Consider the following 15,562-nt stretch of genomic DNA (forward strand, 5'->3'; position numbering starts at 1 on the left):
GGGTGTCCAACACAGATTGATACTGCATCCTCGAGTGTGCCCAGTCTCTCTCTCATATACCTAAGCATCTCTTTGCAGGTGAAAGCTTAACAAAAGTTGCAGTTTGACCCCGGATGTTCTGAGAGGGGCAGAAATGACAGGCGTTGTGCTTGTCAGACGAAGGATATCTGGAGTTATAAAGAAGGCAAATGGAAAGGGAGTCCTCTCCAGTTGCTTACCTTATAGGCTGCAAGGTATTTGATATTTGTGCAAAGTTGTTGGCTCGGTTAAGGTCTATAGAGCAGATCCGATGAGGACAGATTGTAGATTTCCTTTGGAATAGACTTCACAAGGACATCTCGAAGTCTCCATAGACAATTGCTATGTTATCGGAGCAGTTACTTTTCACATGCGAAAACAATGAGGGGAAATAGCAATCTACGGGTGGAACCCAGGCCCAGAGGCATCGAGGACTAAGAACTAAGGGAGGAGTCACTCTACACATCTTGACTCGAAACATCTTCAAAGGAAAACAACTTGTAATGTCCAGGCCCAACACGACATGGCAGCATACAAAGCATGGGTACCTACAGCAACACCTACCATGAACAACCCAAAACACTCTGTAAAGCAGCTTTTCCTTCTTTGGAGTGGAAATCTGAGTTTTAGACCAGAAGAACCAAGACGAACCTCACTCTACATGCCATGTAAGAATCTAACATGGCATTCACATTCAAGGGAAGAGCATAAGAAAGATTCATACCTAAGCTAAATGAAGCACAGAACTGCACCGGCTACAAAGTAGCAAGGATTCCCAGACTCAACAGGCATTTTTAGAGCAGGTTAATCTACAAAAGAGCCAATGCTACTTTCATTTCACCAATGTCAAATAATCCTGGATTGGGCAAAAATTATCCTCGGTTGTAGACTTCTAGTGCTAAAACAGGAACAAAAAGAACAAGTGTCCATTTCAAGCAAATGGAGCGAGAAGCAGCCTGAGCAAGTTCACTAAATGTTTCTGGAAAATATAAATTAGAGGAAATCTACAAGGATAAATAGGCCTAAGTGCTGGTTTGAATACACAAAGCAGCAATATGAAAACTGAAGTCACAAATTTGTCGGGCAATAATCAATACAGCGCATTCTTCCATAGAGACACCTATTCTCAGGTTTCTAGCCGAAAAGATTTGTAAGCTTTAAATGGGTTCAGATATTAACTAAAGGAGCTAATGCTATCCCTAATGGAGATAGTGCTATCAATATTAATGGACAAACATGGGATAAACTACAAATTTAATGAAAGGTTTAAAATGATTGCTTTACAGGGATGTAGAATTCCTATAGCCCGACGCCCAGGACATATTGTTTGGGGTCAAGGGCAACAAGTTTGAATGTGTATTTTGACCTTGGGACAAGTAGGCCCAACCCCCTGCAGCACAAATCCGTTGGCTGCCAGTTTGCAGTAGCAAGTTAAGGGCCAGGTAACTGGACTCTGCCTGAAGTTAAGTTAATATTTGTGTGCCTATGTTAATGCTGTTCAAACTTGTATTCATGGTTCATTAATTGAAAGCCTTTATTATTAGGGTGAGCGTTCTAAGTAAATGTAAGTTCTGACTGCACTACTGACAGTAGTTCCAGTATAAAAATGTGTACTCACTGTTTTAAAGTTTAAAAAAATGAAAGTACTGTGAAATTTCAGGTACCATTTCTTATCAGCATCATTCAGTAAAATGTGTTGATGCATTCTAGTATTTCGCAAAAATATTCATATTGGAAAATCAATGTAACCAGTTTCAATAAGAGTATGGGAAACAAAAATAAACAAGCATTGGCAAAGCCAGTAGGTCTGAAATTAGTGGCCAGCTTTTTAGTTTTGCCTATACGTGACTTGTTTTGGCGTGGTTTTTGTAAAACCTTATTGATGTGAGAGCTGCCGGGCCCTCACCATTATAACAAACACTGGCAAAAGCAAAAAAAAATGTGGTCTCAAAAAAGCACACACTGCCACATTAGTTACTGCCACTGAACAAAACTACTTTGTGTGACAATATGCTCCTTGTGAAAGAGCTTAATGCGGTCACTCACAGTGAAGCCAGCTGATACAGAGAGGGAGAGAGAATTTGAATAAACACAAAAGGTTTGGTTAACGCCTGACCAAATTAAGGGCCCAATTATTAAAGAAAGTCTCAAAAGTGCACCTTGGTAAATGTCCTTGCATTAAGTGCAGCTGTATGGCTTTTGTAAATTTACAAGAATTTTCAGAAGTAGGGCAAGAAATTGTACTCCTAGAAAATATTTGTGAACTGCAGTTTATCATGAGCAAATATGCATGTGTAGATTTGCTCATGCGAAAAACTGAGTGTTTGCAAGTTCATTTTCCCTTCAACCACTTTTTTCCCCAACTCTGGAAGAAGATTTACGTCTGCCATTGTCAGGAGTAAATTTCCAACATTTCTCAGTATGGGAAAAGATTAGAGAATAGTTGTTGAAAACCCCTACACATGCAAGTTAGTAGGTTTGCACAGACTCAAAAGGGCATTCCAACCCTGGAACTATTGCTTACCACTACCTTCAGTCCAAGTATGTACATCTGCAGAAACGTGGCAACATAAAGGGATTGCTAATATTCAAACACTTCTATGGTATGAACCCTGGCATAATCAGAGAGGCTATATAAGAGCTCTTATATAACGTGATTGCTGCCATAATTTGTCGCCGCACCACATGGCACCAAAAGAACAAGTGGATTTTGTTACAGGACAAGTCGATTTATGAAGCAACCTGCCCCATGGACAAGTAGATATTTTAATAAATTCCACACCCCTGCTTTAAGATAAGCACAAAGCCAAAAGGCTATCTCTCATAAAAAGTGTCTTTTGCGCTTTTATTTCAGAACAGAAGCACCCCATCGCCTCCTGCTGCACCCAGTTCCAGATCCAGTCTCTCCAGGCAGCAGGGCCCTTGCATGATCTGATACTTCTGCTGCTGTGCTGCGGAAGATGGTAACAACTATTGCAGAAGTGTGGAATCCTGAACTGAATGTTTTATTAGTGGAGTGGTGTGGCTCACTGGTTAGAGGCGGCAGACCCGCAAGCAGAGAACGCCCCGGGACCAGGGTTCAATTCCCGACGCGGCAGGGTCATGGACCAGGGTCAGCGGACTCGATAAGTCTCGCCTCGGTGCCTACTCTAACCAGGGATCACACTCGGCAACTCTGGGCATTAGCTTGCCTCATCTCTACAACGGCCCCCCACATTCGCCGGGGATGCCTGGTTTCACCTTGGAGATACCCAGTAGGGACCATCTCACAGGGATAGCCAGGACGGGTTCCCCAGCGGTTCACAGCGCCACGACGCCTCAGGGCAGCAGTGCGCTTTACAAAACACATACATACATACATACAGGAGTAAGTCAGCTGAGCCGCTGCAAAGAGACTTCTTCTAGCACTGTACAATCACTCTTAAATTTAAAAACGTAAAAGTACAAGCTAGTGATAAGCCATTTACCTTTAATAATGACAGAAGTGCCTTTGGCATGAGGTCTGTTGCTCGTAGCATATCAAAGTGCTGATAAAGGCAACCTCGTGGAACGTTTGTCCCTTCTGAATGACACTCAATATGGATCCACTGAGATGAAATTTTCAGAATCTTTCTGTACTCAATATTTGTACCATACTACAATTTTTGATCCAATCCCTCCACCCATCATTTGCATAATATTGGAAGGAACAGGATAGTTTCATAAGCATACTTCAGAGCACCCATGACAGGATAATCTGTTCACTGTTCTTCTCTATTTGTCTAGCAATATGGCTTCAGATGGCTGTGTTTTAGCATCCCCACCTTATCGTATAGGTTTCCTGGATTTCTTTTGTCATCTTCATCACTGCTGTCTTCTACCGGTGGATTCTCTCTCTTCATATCATCTCCCAGGTAGTGCTCAAAAACATTGGAGAAAGCGATTGCCGACAGCATACAGACCACGGGAGTCAACGTTAACATCAGGCGAACCATCACTCCAGCGAAGTACACTGCACTGATTGCATACAGGGCAACTAGAGAGAGAAAAGCACACTGGTGACATCCGATAGTGAATTCAAATACATTTCACTGAAATGCTGTGAGACAATATATTTAATGGGAAATACTCCGATTATGGTGTAAGCAGGGGTGGCCAACATTGGTGAGGTATTAGCGCTGTAACAGCAGCTTTTTACATTTATTAAACAAAATTGCAATCACAACGATTGTGGGATTTAAGAGAATACATAAGAAAATTGACGGTGAAAGTACATTTGCAAAAATAAAAAATGCACTAAATGTAAAGGATGGCAAACTGAAAGGTAGAAGCGCACATTTTAGGACTTCACCCACACCTAGCGACACAACTGTTTCAGGGTAAGATGCACCAGTATTTCACTTTTAAAAGAATAAGTGCTAGGGCCCCGCAGCCGGCGCTAGCAGAGGTTGGGATAGAGTACCAAGACGGAGTAATCTTGATTCCACCTCCTGCCTCTTTATCTCGCCCTTGCAGGTTCTTTTTCATCTCCATTCTCTCCATGTGCCACTGTTTTTCAACTTTTTTTTTTTTTTACTCCTTTACCCCCTTTTCTTTATCTCGATTAAAGTCTGTGGAGTAAACATAAGTGTCTGAGCCCTCAAATGGCTGCAAGTGGGCCCCACCTATAATTACCGGCTCAATTTAAGCACAGCGATGCACGCCATGTCCTCATCTAGGTCTGCTTCACGAACAATATCATTATCAGGCAACGTCGAGGTTGACGAGTTAACAAATGTATAATTAACCACGAGTATTGGAAACTCGTCAACATAAAACTAAACACGGACATCTCGGCACTTCGGCCAGACCAGGAAAATTCGATGCCTTTTACTTGCATGATTGGCTGCTCACACAACTAAACCACTAGAGGGCGCTCCCGGGTAGCAGGAAGAAGAAAAAGATCCTTAGACTAGAAAGGCTGCACTTAGTTTCATCCATATTACCTGCGGTGCATACAAGAGGCTTCCAATGTAGCGTTTAATGCCAGTGTCAATGCGGAAGGCTTAGCGCATCGGAGAAACATCTAACTCATTCAACCTGCCTAATTTTACACATTCCGATGAATACTTCTACCTGCAAATTCCTCAGCCTTTTCAATATTCACCCGGCACCAGGCTGGATCCAGAGATCTTCACAGCAGTGCTCCGAGGCGCCATGTTGGCTCCGCATCACCCCTGAAGTGATAAAGCGGAGCCTCAAATAAGCCCCACTTCTCTTGTGCGGATCCAGAGCCCCACTCAACTTCCGTCAGTCTTCTGTTGACCCAAACATTTCTACAGACTCCTCGGAAACCATGTCTCCCACCAAAAACTACGGACTTCAAAACGTGCCATGGGTGCAAGCAGCAAATGTGAGCAAGGACCCCCGCGCAAGGAGTGCGTCTTGTATCTGGGATCCAGCCCCAACTCTGAGCAGTGCGAGAAGAGCACCCTTATGCACCTGAAGGTGAGCCAGGACAGGTGCGGATGTTCCTCATCGCAAAAGAGAAGAGGTTGCAGTCACACAAATGTGAACAAAAATAATGAAGCAGAACTCAACCCGTTTCCGCCACCCTAGAAACGTGGTACAAATATACGAGGGACAATGCAGAGTTGCAGTGGCCGTTGACAGGCACTTTTGATTAACAAAAAATTGGGTTTTTACAGGAGCAATTATTTAAGAAAAGTATTAGACAGTCCATGTTTGACTCCCTCAGAACTTGGCATCATTGAGTGGCCGAGACAGTCTATCGTTACCTCCGTGGGATTGAGTATCCTTCTCTCCCCCAATTTGAATATAAGAAGTAAACACACGTCGCAAGCGCTACTGTAACCAAGCGGTGTAGCCATTCAAGTGGACACAAACTATATCCTCGGGCTCAGACTAAGAGACGAGACCCCTAACCGTTGGATTCCCCACTGTACTACATTCAAGTACTGTCCCCAGATAAACTGTCCTGATGAGACCCGGTATCTAGAGAGGGTCGAAACGCCGTCGACGAAATTAAGAAAAGAGACACACCTCAACAAACAGACAAAAATTGTTTCATTTTTATATAGTGTCCTTTTGTTTTTTGTTTAATGTACTGATAACCGTTTTGAATATGTCACTTGTTCTCACTGTAAATATGGTTACGGTCACCACACTTGGGGTTATGTAAATGTTTTTTATGTGAAAATTATTTAATTGTTGACTTTTGTAGAAATAAAAGTGCCTGGTTCGGCTGAAGTAGGCTACAACCAATTGAATGTTCTGTGAGCTTGTCAGTAAGGGTTATATGATTAATTTGTAGAGATATACAGAAGATATAACCAGTATAGAATTGTCCATCAGGTAGGGCAATTATTCTAATTGCCACAAAATTGTTATCTATATTTTTAAAAATGAGTTCCTTGTGAACACTGTTTTTTCAGTACGACTGTACTTACCCAGTTTACAAGGATATATGGGTTGCTTGTTATTTATAATACATACTCAAGACCATATCACGGAGTTGGGTGGTACATGGGATGTGAATAAGGGATGGGATCAGGAAAGGAAACCAGGTGATAAACCCTAGGCCGAGATACTTGCTTTGCCAGGCCACATTATTACATACATGCATTCCCCTTATTCCGCCCAAGAAGGTAAGCCTTTTTGCCTTTTAATGAGTCCTTTAACACTTTAATGCATGCATGGTCAATACCCTGTTCTTGTCCATCAGTTAACATACCAGCAACTTGGCAAAATAGACCTGTGCTGGGTGCGACAGATGTTTTGACTAAACACCCTACACATTAGGGTCTCATTGTGCAATGTTGACCCGAAAGCTTTCCTGACTAATCCAGTAGACCAGGAATAGCAACAGACCAATGCATTTAGCAAGCAAATGTTTTTATCTTCTAAGTTTGGCCTTGAGGTACTTCAGCATCGCATGCTTGCGCGGCAGCTACACATGCTCTCTGGGACTTGTCCAGTGAGGTTTTGATGGAGGTCCCAGAAGATATTGGAGCCTCTTTGGCACAAATGATACATGGCAGACAGAATGTAGAAAAGTTTGTGTTTCGATCTGGCCTGAATAACACAGGCAGGACTGATGGTACCAACATCATCTTGAGCTACACATAGATCTACTAGATTATAGGGCGATGTACATGCGTCCTTAATGTACATGCCTTTGAAGGACCCAGCTTTTTTTGGCAAAAGGCATACTCTGCTCTAGAGAGGTTAAGGACAGCCAAGCCAATGCTTAAGACTGTTGACAGCAGCAAAACTATTTCCCCACCAGTTTCCAAAGTTCAGAGGTTACTCCGTGGGTTGGCCTATACAAAGCAGCAGCCACCCTAAACGAGCGATGCAGCAACTTTTTCCGTCGTTTTGGGGCACAACCACCAGCAGACAACGTGCATGGCAGCAAGGACAACAGTCCATCAATGCCTAATCCCCTGCTGCAGGGGTTATTAGGCCAATTTAGGTTGTCCTCGATTGCCCGTGCAAGTTGGGGGAGCAGGCACTAACATTTTCTCCCAGACAAGAGATCCATTTGTCTGATGTAAATGGGTTTTACATCGTTCATTTCCTCCATACACATCTACCTCCAGTATCAGAACAAACTTTGGAGGAGCACTTGGAAATCTTGATGTAGGAGGTATTTAATTTACTCTCAAAATGTGTCAGAGCAGGTAACGTATTAGCGGACAAGAGGGATGTTATTCCCACTAATTCCTCGCAACAACAAGCATTGGCATAGCCAATAGGTCTCGCCTTTGGGACCTTATAAGTGTTTAGCCATGCAACACTTGATGTTGTTGCACCAAGGATATTGTGCAGGATAACTAAACACTTATTAGATCCCGAAGGCGAGACCTATTGGCCATGTCAATGCTTGTTTAGTAATGGTTTCAGGATATGCACCTTGCAAAAAAAATATGGCACTAAAGAAGCACGGCAAGAGTGGCACTGTGGCCACAGCAGGAAGTAGGGTTACATTTTGCTCAGAATTAGGGCTATTCACAGGTACGTGCACCAGAGCTATCAATTTAAAGGCGGTCAGGAAGTGGAAACACACACAAAATGATGAAATTCTGCAGAGGGATAATTTTTTGGAGGAACATAATCAGCTAGAGAAAAGCGGTGAAAAAGAACCCAAGCAAAGTTCCTCCAGTGCAGCACAACACGCAAGATGTCGTTAACAAATGTTTATAACGTAAGACACTGTAATCTCTATTCTTTAATTAAATACGGTAAAACTGGCAAATAAGCACAGTCTCCGTGATATTACACTCCCACACCGTCAATACATCTGCTGCTACGGATTTTAATGTTACGGAGCAGCATACTTGCAAGTTAGCGTATAATCTCTATTTTCTAGTTGCACACGGTAAAACTGGCACGTAAAGCCCAGTCTCCGTGATATTCCAGCCCACACCGTATTTAGATCTTCTGCCATTGTTTTAAATATTGCGGAGCAGCATGCTTGCAAGTTAATGTATAAAGCAAAAGCCAAATTAGCAGAAAACCTAGGCAAGTAAAGCCAAGTCTCTGTAATGTTGCACCCCTAAAACAGCATTAAATCTGCTCCTACTGTTTATTGGTGCAACATGAAAGAAAAGTCTTTGATGACATCGTACTGCAAATAAAAAAAAAACTGCGCTGTTCCTGCAGTTTTCAATCAGGTCATTGATGAATATATCAGGGCTCTTTTGAACAGAGCCTGAGATTTGCAAGAACTTACATTTGAACTGGGAAATAGAAAAGCCTGTTATCAGAGAAGAAACACGAGAGACGGCCTGCGGCCGTCAAAGTGAAAGTATGAGGAGAAATACGACACGGCGGCCAGGGGAGGGGGCGGAGCGGGGAGAGCAGCATGAGGGTGTGAAGCAGCAGGGGCCTGAGACGCGGCCGCCTTTGATGTGTTAATGCGAGGCAAGCGGCTGGTGGCATTGTGCACGCGCTTTCACGTGCACTGAAAGAAATCGCATGATCTCGGTAAGCTCTGTTTAAGCCGCAATAGATCGAGCTCCCGCTCTCAATGCGCATGCGCATTGAGATAGGTCGCTCGACCTAAAAAAGTATAGGGGCATCAGGCCCATTCTGGACCTTCACCCATTGAATGCTTTCCTATGGTAGGGCAAATTCAAGATTCTCATGTTTGCTCAGAGTCTGTCTCTTCTGGACTCGGGAGACTGCGCAGTGTCCTTGGACTTGCAGTAAGTGCAGTTTCATATACCAATCCTTCGGTCCCACAGGCGTTACTTCAGGTTACAGGTGAGCCAAGAACAACCTGCTTTAACTCGGCACTCAAGTGTTACAAAAGTGATGGGGCAGCTGCTGCTTATCTACAAAGGTTTGAGTACAAGTATTCCCATAACTAGACTGGCTGCTGGAGGTTGCTCACCATTCAGTTGTGGTCCACCTCCAGACAGCCAGCCTCTTAACATCACTGTGTTTCAGTCAAAGAGCCGTTGTCACATCTGACCCTCCGGCTCAGTCGCTCATTTATTAGGGCAGTAGTAGAAAGTAGCTTTCACAGCCTTCCCCCAACACAGCGAGTTTGGGATATTCATTATAGGATACCAATATTTTGGGGCAGTCCTGGAACTCCATAACGATGATTCTGAGGCTTCTTGGTCTCCAGTTCCTTTGCACCCTTTTAATCCAATAAGGCAGATGGCATATGAGGACATTGCTGTAGAACCTCAGGTTCCAGCGGGCCCAGAATTAGAGCAGATTCTGCAACACCTTGCTGATCTCGCAGGTAAGTGCTCAGGATCTGCTGTGGTGTCTGACAGACATCCCTCTTCCGGCTCATCCCTCAAAAGGATCTTTCTCCTTGACCAGGACAGCACATCGATACTTGGATCACAAAAGAATACTGGCTGGACGATTAGCGCTTCATTGAGTTTTCAGGGGCAAAGAGGGAGGGTTGAGACGGTGCAGAAGCAGACCTTGTCAAGAAGGATAGTTCACTGTATGGAAATCTGCTATACCTTGGCAAGAAACACACACGGATGCCCTAATGGATTAACCACCCATGTGCTCGCCCCGACCAAGACTGGTATGATGCCCTGGCACAGAAATACCTTTCTTGACATCTGCAAAGCTGCGATGTGAGCATCGCTACATATGATCACCAAGTATTTGACAGCAAGGTCCGGCAGGAGAGTCTCTTCGTCTGCTCAGTCTTAGGGGACTCTATGAAGAAAACCCACTTCACAGACCCTCCACTTAGGAGAGGTACTGTTTTGGTAAGCTATTACAAATGCAAGGAGCCTGCAGTTAAGGTTCCTTGTCTTGTACCTGCAGTTAAGGTTCAGGTCACCAAGTATCATGCATTTATAAGCTCCTGCGCCCAAACAACACCAAACTCAACACCAAACTAACCGACTACTGGGACGAACAGCTAAGGGGCAAACTAAGCGAGCTAGAGTGGGGGAAGATATGGGCCTCAGCCACACAAAATAAGATTACCCCAGTCCTAGCACAAACTAAGTTCTGGCTGCTCCTCAGGGCATACTGGACCCCGGACCGCCTACACACACTGGGCATCAGAGAGTCCAACCTATGCTGGAACTGCAATACACACAGAGGGGACCTAGCACACCTAATCTTCCATTGCCCTACACTTAAGATCTTCTGGAGGGTCGGCGTTGCCAGATTTTTGGCAGGGAGTTTAGGCTGTGTAATGTGTATGGTGAGGTTAACTAGTTCGAATCTGCAGTACTCTGTAACCTGTGACATACTTTTCTCTCTCTCTCTCTCTCCCTTCTCCTTCCTACTGATCTCTCTGTCTTTTCTACCTAATAATACTCGCCGAAGAGTATACCGGACCTCTGCAAGTGTTTTTTATGATTGTATTGTATCACCCGTAAAAACCCAATAAAAACTTTAATTAAAAAAAAAGTATCCATCATAAGAACAATTACTTACCTTCTGTAACACTCTTTCTGGTGGATACTCTAACCACAGATTGTTCCCTGCCTTCGCTCCCCCAATGTAAAAAGGAACCAAGTTGGAAATGAGCACACTGTAGCCAACAATTGATCTATGCTCCATGTATGAAAGATATGAAGGTGTACAAAGGGAAAGATAAGAAACTGTCGTTAGTGCTTAGGAGCTTATATGATGCTTCACTCCATTTCCGAGGTGGGGGGAAGCCGCACGGTGCCGCCAGCACACAGGACTACTATTTTGAAGTCTTCTGGATCCCGTCTGGTGCACGGAAGAACATCTAGATGTGAGGAATCTGAGATTAGACACGGTTTCTTCCAGAAAGCGGTATCAAAGGCAGGTGTTTTGAACAAAAGAGGAAGCCGGGACTTCAACTCGAAACTCCTTGTTCAACAGGTACCTTACCACTGCATCTCAATTTCAACACCTATTCCTGTACACCTGCCCCCAAGATCTAGAATGAATTTATTTAAAGATTGATTTAGATCAACAAATTGCATAGGAACATCAGTGCACTGCAGGGTGAACATGGCACATTGGAAGCGGGGAGTCGGGCAAGCCAACAGACTGCGGATGGCCACACCGAGCTTTGGTCTGGCAGCTCATCTGCATGGGAGATCACAGCAAGGCAGCAAACAAGAAATCAAAAAAAGCTTACATTACAACTAGGCCAAGAGCTTCCAACAAACGTTTTATAAAGCTTCTGCAAGTCTCTAAAACAGCTGACCCGCCAATGTTAATAACAGATGCCGTTGCATTTTCTTGTGCTCATGCGTCCACTTACCAAACACTCTTTCGTCGTTGATATTCTTTATACAAAACCATAGCCCCGCCGGGAAAGTGCACACGAGGATATGAAGATCAAAAAAAAAGGAAACCCATGTTGTTGGTTGATGCTCTGATACAGAAGCTATGATCGGAATGTGTATTTTCGCATACCTGTTAAAACAAATGACCAGGTTTGCAATGGCACAGATGATTAAAAAAACACAACATATTAAGTGCATGCAGCTTTTCTCCACAAGCATAAGCCTGCCTTAATTTTCTGTTTGTTTTCGCACTTTGCTTGCTGGATAAGTCTGCAGCATAGGATTTAAATAAGTAAGTACAGAAGATTCTTTTCCAAAGGATCCAGAGAAAGGATACCTTGATCTAGAGATATATAAAATGCCTCTATACTGTAACCCTCTTCCTTGTGGCAGTCGTTTTTGGGGTAATTGGTGCATAGTTCACGTCATAGTAAAGGAATACCCCAACACAAACAATATATACAACCTAGCCTAACGCATGGGGGTTATAAACAGACAAGCACCACCCGGGATACAAAGTACAAAACCATACAGCGGCAGGTGGGCGTAAATGCAACATTGTATGGTCATCAAGAAAGAGCACAAGTCCTGTGTCCAGCCTTATCCCTTCCTACATGTCAACCTCAGTGAAGTGCCATCGAACTGAAGGGCTCATAATTAACCAACGTAGTTTAGAACTTTTGGCAATGGTGGGCGACCATAGAGCTCTAGCTTTTGTACATTTAGAAACCATCAACATTTTGTTAAATTAGGACACACCATACATGTATACACTAGAAACGAGTGCATCAGAAACACAGGCTAGTCAGGCTAATAGAGCATTCCAAGTACGCATTGTTCCTTCTAATTATACGGATAACATGAACTATTTGGCTCGGGCAATAAATTGCTCTTTCTGCATCATCTTGCACATCACACCTTCTTACCCTGTATCCCAGAGAGAGTAAAATCGACCACTCCACGGTGCAATGTAACCTAAAAAGTACCAAAAGGACATGTAATTACATTTCAGACATTATACAAAGATTTTGCTTATGATGTAAATATTTAATGCATGTCTTACAGGTGCAACATGAAGTAAAATAATTGCAATAAATCAGAAAAAAAAAATTACAGGAAGGAGCATTTGCCATAACCACAACACTGCTTAAAAATTCCTTGTGCTTTGCTGTTCCATTCTAAAAAGTAAACTCGTGTTATGTAAGAACTTCACAATCAGAGGGAACAGAAAGGAGATCCTGCGTTTCATTCTAGAGGAGGCAATCGTGGTTATATTAGGCAATTTTAAAGGTGACGGACTGCACTAGGGAAGAAACCTATATTAATAACGGGAGCAGTGAAAGCTAACTTCTGCTCCAAGTGGAATGCTGTGCATAATGAGTCTGCCATAGCAAGTAATAAGCAATGGAGTATGTCTGAGGGACAGAAGGGTGAGGAGACCAACTCAAGAGGGTATATGAAACATTAGGACTCTGGCACCTCAAGCCAACAAACTATGTGCTGACTCAATAGGATAGTCGTCTTTATTTTTTTGAGGCATCTGTTTATAAAATAGTCTTCTTTATTAACGTGGCGCTTCCAATAATCTGAGCATCAAAAATCTGCAATGAGGCGGGCAGATTAGGGTTTTCTCTCTCATCTGGACCAGCACCAACACAACTCAACAGGCAAAACAGAGTATAATTGGTCTCTCGCTAAAAACAAAACTAAAACATGGTCAACTGTTAGATGCTGTGCTATTATAATGAAATCCTGCTCTTTGCCTTCGGGAGGTTTGGAGGAGATTTACATGGATCCAGAAAAAAACAAAAAAAAAACAGACCACAACAATAACAGACATCAGCCCCATGAAATCTGCAAATGTCAGACATTAATGTTTAAATCCTGGATTTGCAGCTGCTGCATAACATTATAAGCTGTTCGGCACAGTCCCTTAATATCTAGCACACAGCCTAAAACAGAACTTAATGTAGTAAACCATGGAGGACAATGGTGCTAGAGAAGTGGAACCAATGATGTAATATACGTAGCCACACAAAACACACCACTGACCTACACAAGGGATGCTATCCAAATTGCCAAAATTCTGTGAACCTACTGGACAAGGCGGAAGTATTGGTTGCATTACATAGCCAGAATTGAGAATAAAATAGCCAAACAGCAATTATATGTTAAAAGTATTGGGACAACATCTATTAAAACAAATGAAATCGCACAATGGTTGAGTTACCTGTATATGTTAAATAAATGACTGTCAGAAACACACCACCAGCAGCCAGGGATACACCTAGGAAGAACAGGGTCTGGAATTCCTGCTTTGTTAACCGGTCTCTCAAGTACTGCAAGAAAGCATAGGCTTGCAACAGGGCAAAGACACCTTGAAAAACAAATGCAAAACATTTTACATTAAAATCTGAATGCAGAAGATGCAAGTAGCAGCAATAATGTTTTGGATTGAAAGAATGTTTATATGTGTTGTGCTATCTCGTCTTAAATAATACATTTTGAAAAGATCGAAAAACCGACCGTATTTCCTCGTATCGGTAATTATGTTGCCATCTGTCGTACTAATGATTTTATTGCAAGTCTAGCTTTACGTGGGGAACAATATGCAGAGGTTTCTGCTTCCTTTCCCGCATATTCAAGAATGAAATTATGAACAGTTTTGGTGGCTTTATCGAATAGATGCCCATGTTTTCAACTGACACTCCAAAACCACTTTACCTCAAATAAGAAGTGGGTGTGGCAGAAAAAGTTATTTATCTTCAGTAACAACCATTCTGGTGAATACCTTATCTAAAGATTCATGTGTTGTATAGCCTCAGGTGCTAGACTGGATCTGGAAACTTTACCATAGCACTCCTGCAAAAGCAGGGACCATTGACTCCATCTTGGTACCGGTAGGTGACTGTTACATAACTGGAGCCCATTCCGGTGCACCATCATCAGTTTTCCATCCATTTTTGTCGACGGCCTTACAGACACAGATGAGGACATGACTATCAGTTTAAGGTGGTGCATTGCAGCAATGTAAATTGGAATATGTTTATTGTGGCCTATTATCCTGCAGAAAAGGGAGGTGGGTGGGATTAGATATGAATGTTCATGTAGATAGAGAATCCACCAGAAAGGTAGTTAACGATGGCAAGTATCTTTTTCTTTTGATGGGTAAATCTAACTGCAGAGTCCTCACTTGCTCAATGGATTACAAAACAGTACCCCCTCCCAGGTGGTATTTCTGAAGGAGTGGTCAAATGAAGAAATCTTAGAGCACTGAGCTTGTGGCACAGCCATCTCTTTCCACCTCGGACTCGAAACAATAACACTTGAAGGTGCGAAGGGAAGCCTATGTCGCCAGACAACAATTCTTAACAAGAAAACTGCTGGTGAGGGCAGAGGTGGAAGACTTAGCAAAACCCTTTCAAAAGCCTGATTGTAATGGCAGATTTGATAAGGAATGGTTGTTTTGGAAGGCAGAGAACTGCAGTCAAGGCAGCAAATTATAGACTGTGCCCAGTGCACAGTCCAGATGGGCTCTCTAAGACTGCGAAACTAAGGGTCTCTGACAGATGAGTCTAGAAATGGTCCATGTTCTGCTCTGCGTACTAGATGACAGCCAATTACACCGTTCAGAGTAGAAGTCGTGATGGAAAGGTGGTGAGGTAAACAAGTTACTTACCTGTAACTACAGTTATCCAGTATTGGTATCTTTCATAGATTCACATGCCTGAATCATTCCCCGTCGCCGAGGCGAATAAATAAAAAAGCAGTGCCAAAGGCAAATAACAGTAGTAGGCCCTAAAGAA

At 43.0% G+C, this 15,562-nt stretch overlaps 1 protein-coding gene across 1 annotated transcript in view; it reads right to left on the reverse strand.

Annotated features, from left to right (window-relative positions):
* STT3B (STT3 oligosaccharyltransferase complex catalytic subunit B) overlaps nt 1-15,562 on the reverse strand; it is a 347,362-nt gene that overhangs the window by 138,195 nt on the left and 193,605 nt on the right. The window contains exons 7-10 of the mRNA XM_078663938.1: nt 13,987-14,133; nt 12,683-12,731; nt 11,732-11,886; nt 3,822-4,033 (exon numbers count right to left, since the gene is read on the reverse strand). Of these exons, the coding sequence (XP_078520064.1) occupies nt 3,822-4,033; nt 11,732-11,886; nt 12,683-12,731; nt 13,987-14,133 (563 nt within the window). The remainder of the gene's footprint in view (nt 1-3,821; nt 4,034-11,731; nt 11,887-12,682; nt 12,732-13,986; nt 14,134-15,562) is intronic.

The sequence above is a fragment of the Lissotriton helveticus genome, chromosome 10, assembly GCF_964261635.1.
Source record: "Lissotriton helveticus chromosome 10, aLisHel1.1, whole genome shotgun sequence".
NCBI lineage: Eukaryota > Metazoa > Chordata > Amphibia > Caudata > Salamandridae > Lissotriton > Lissotriton helveticus.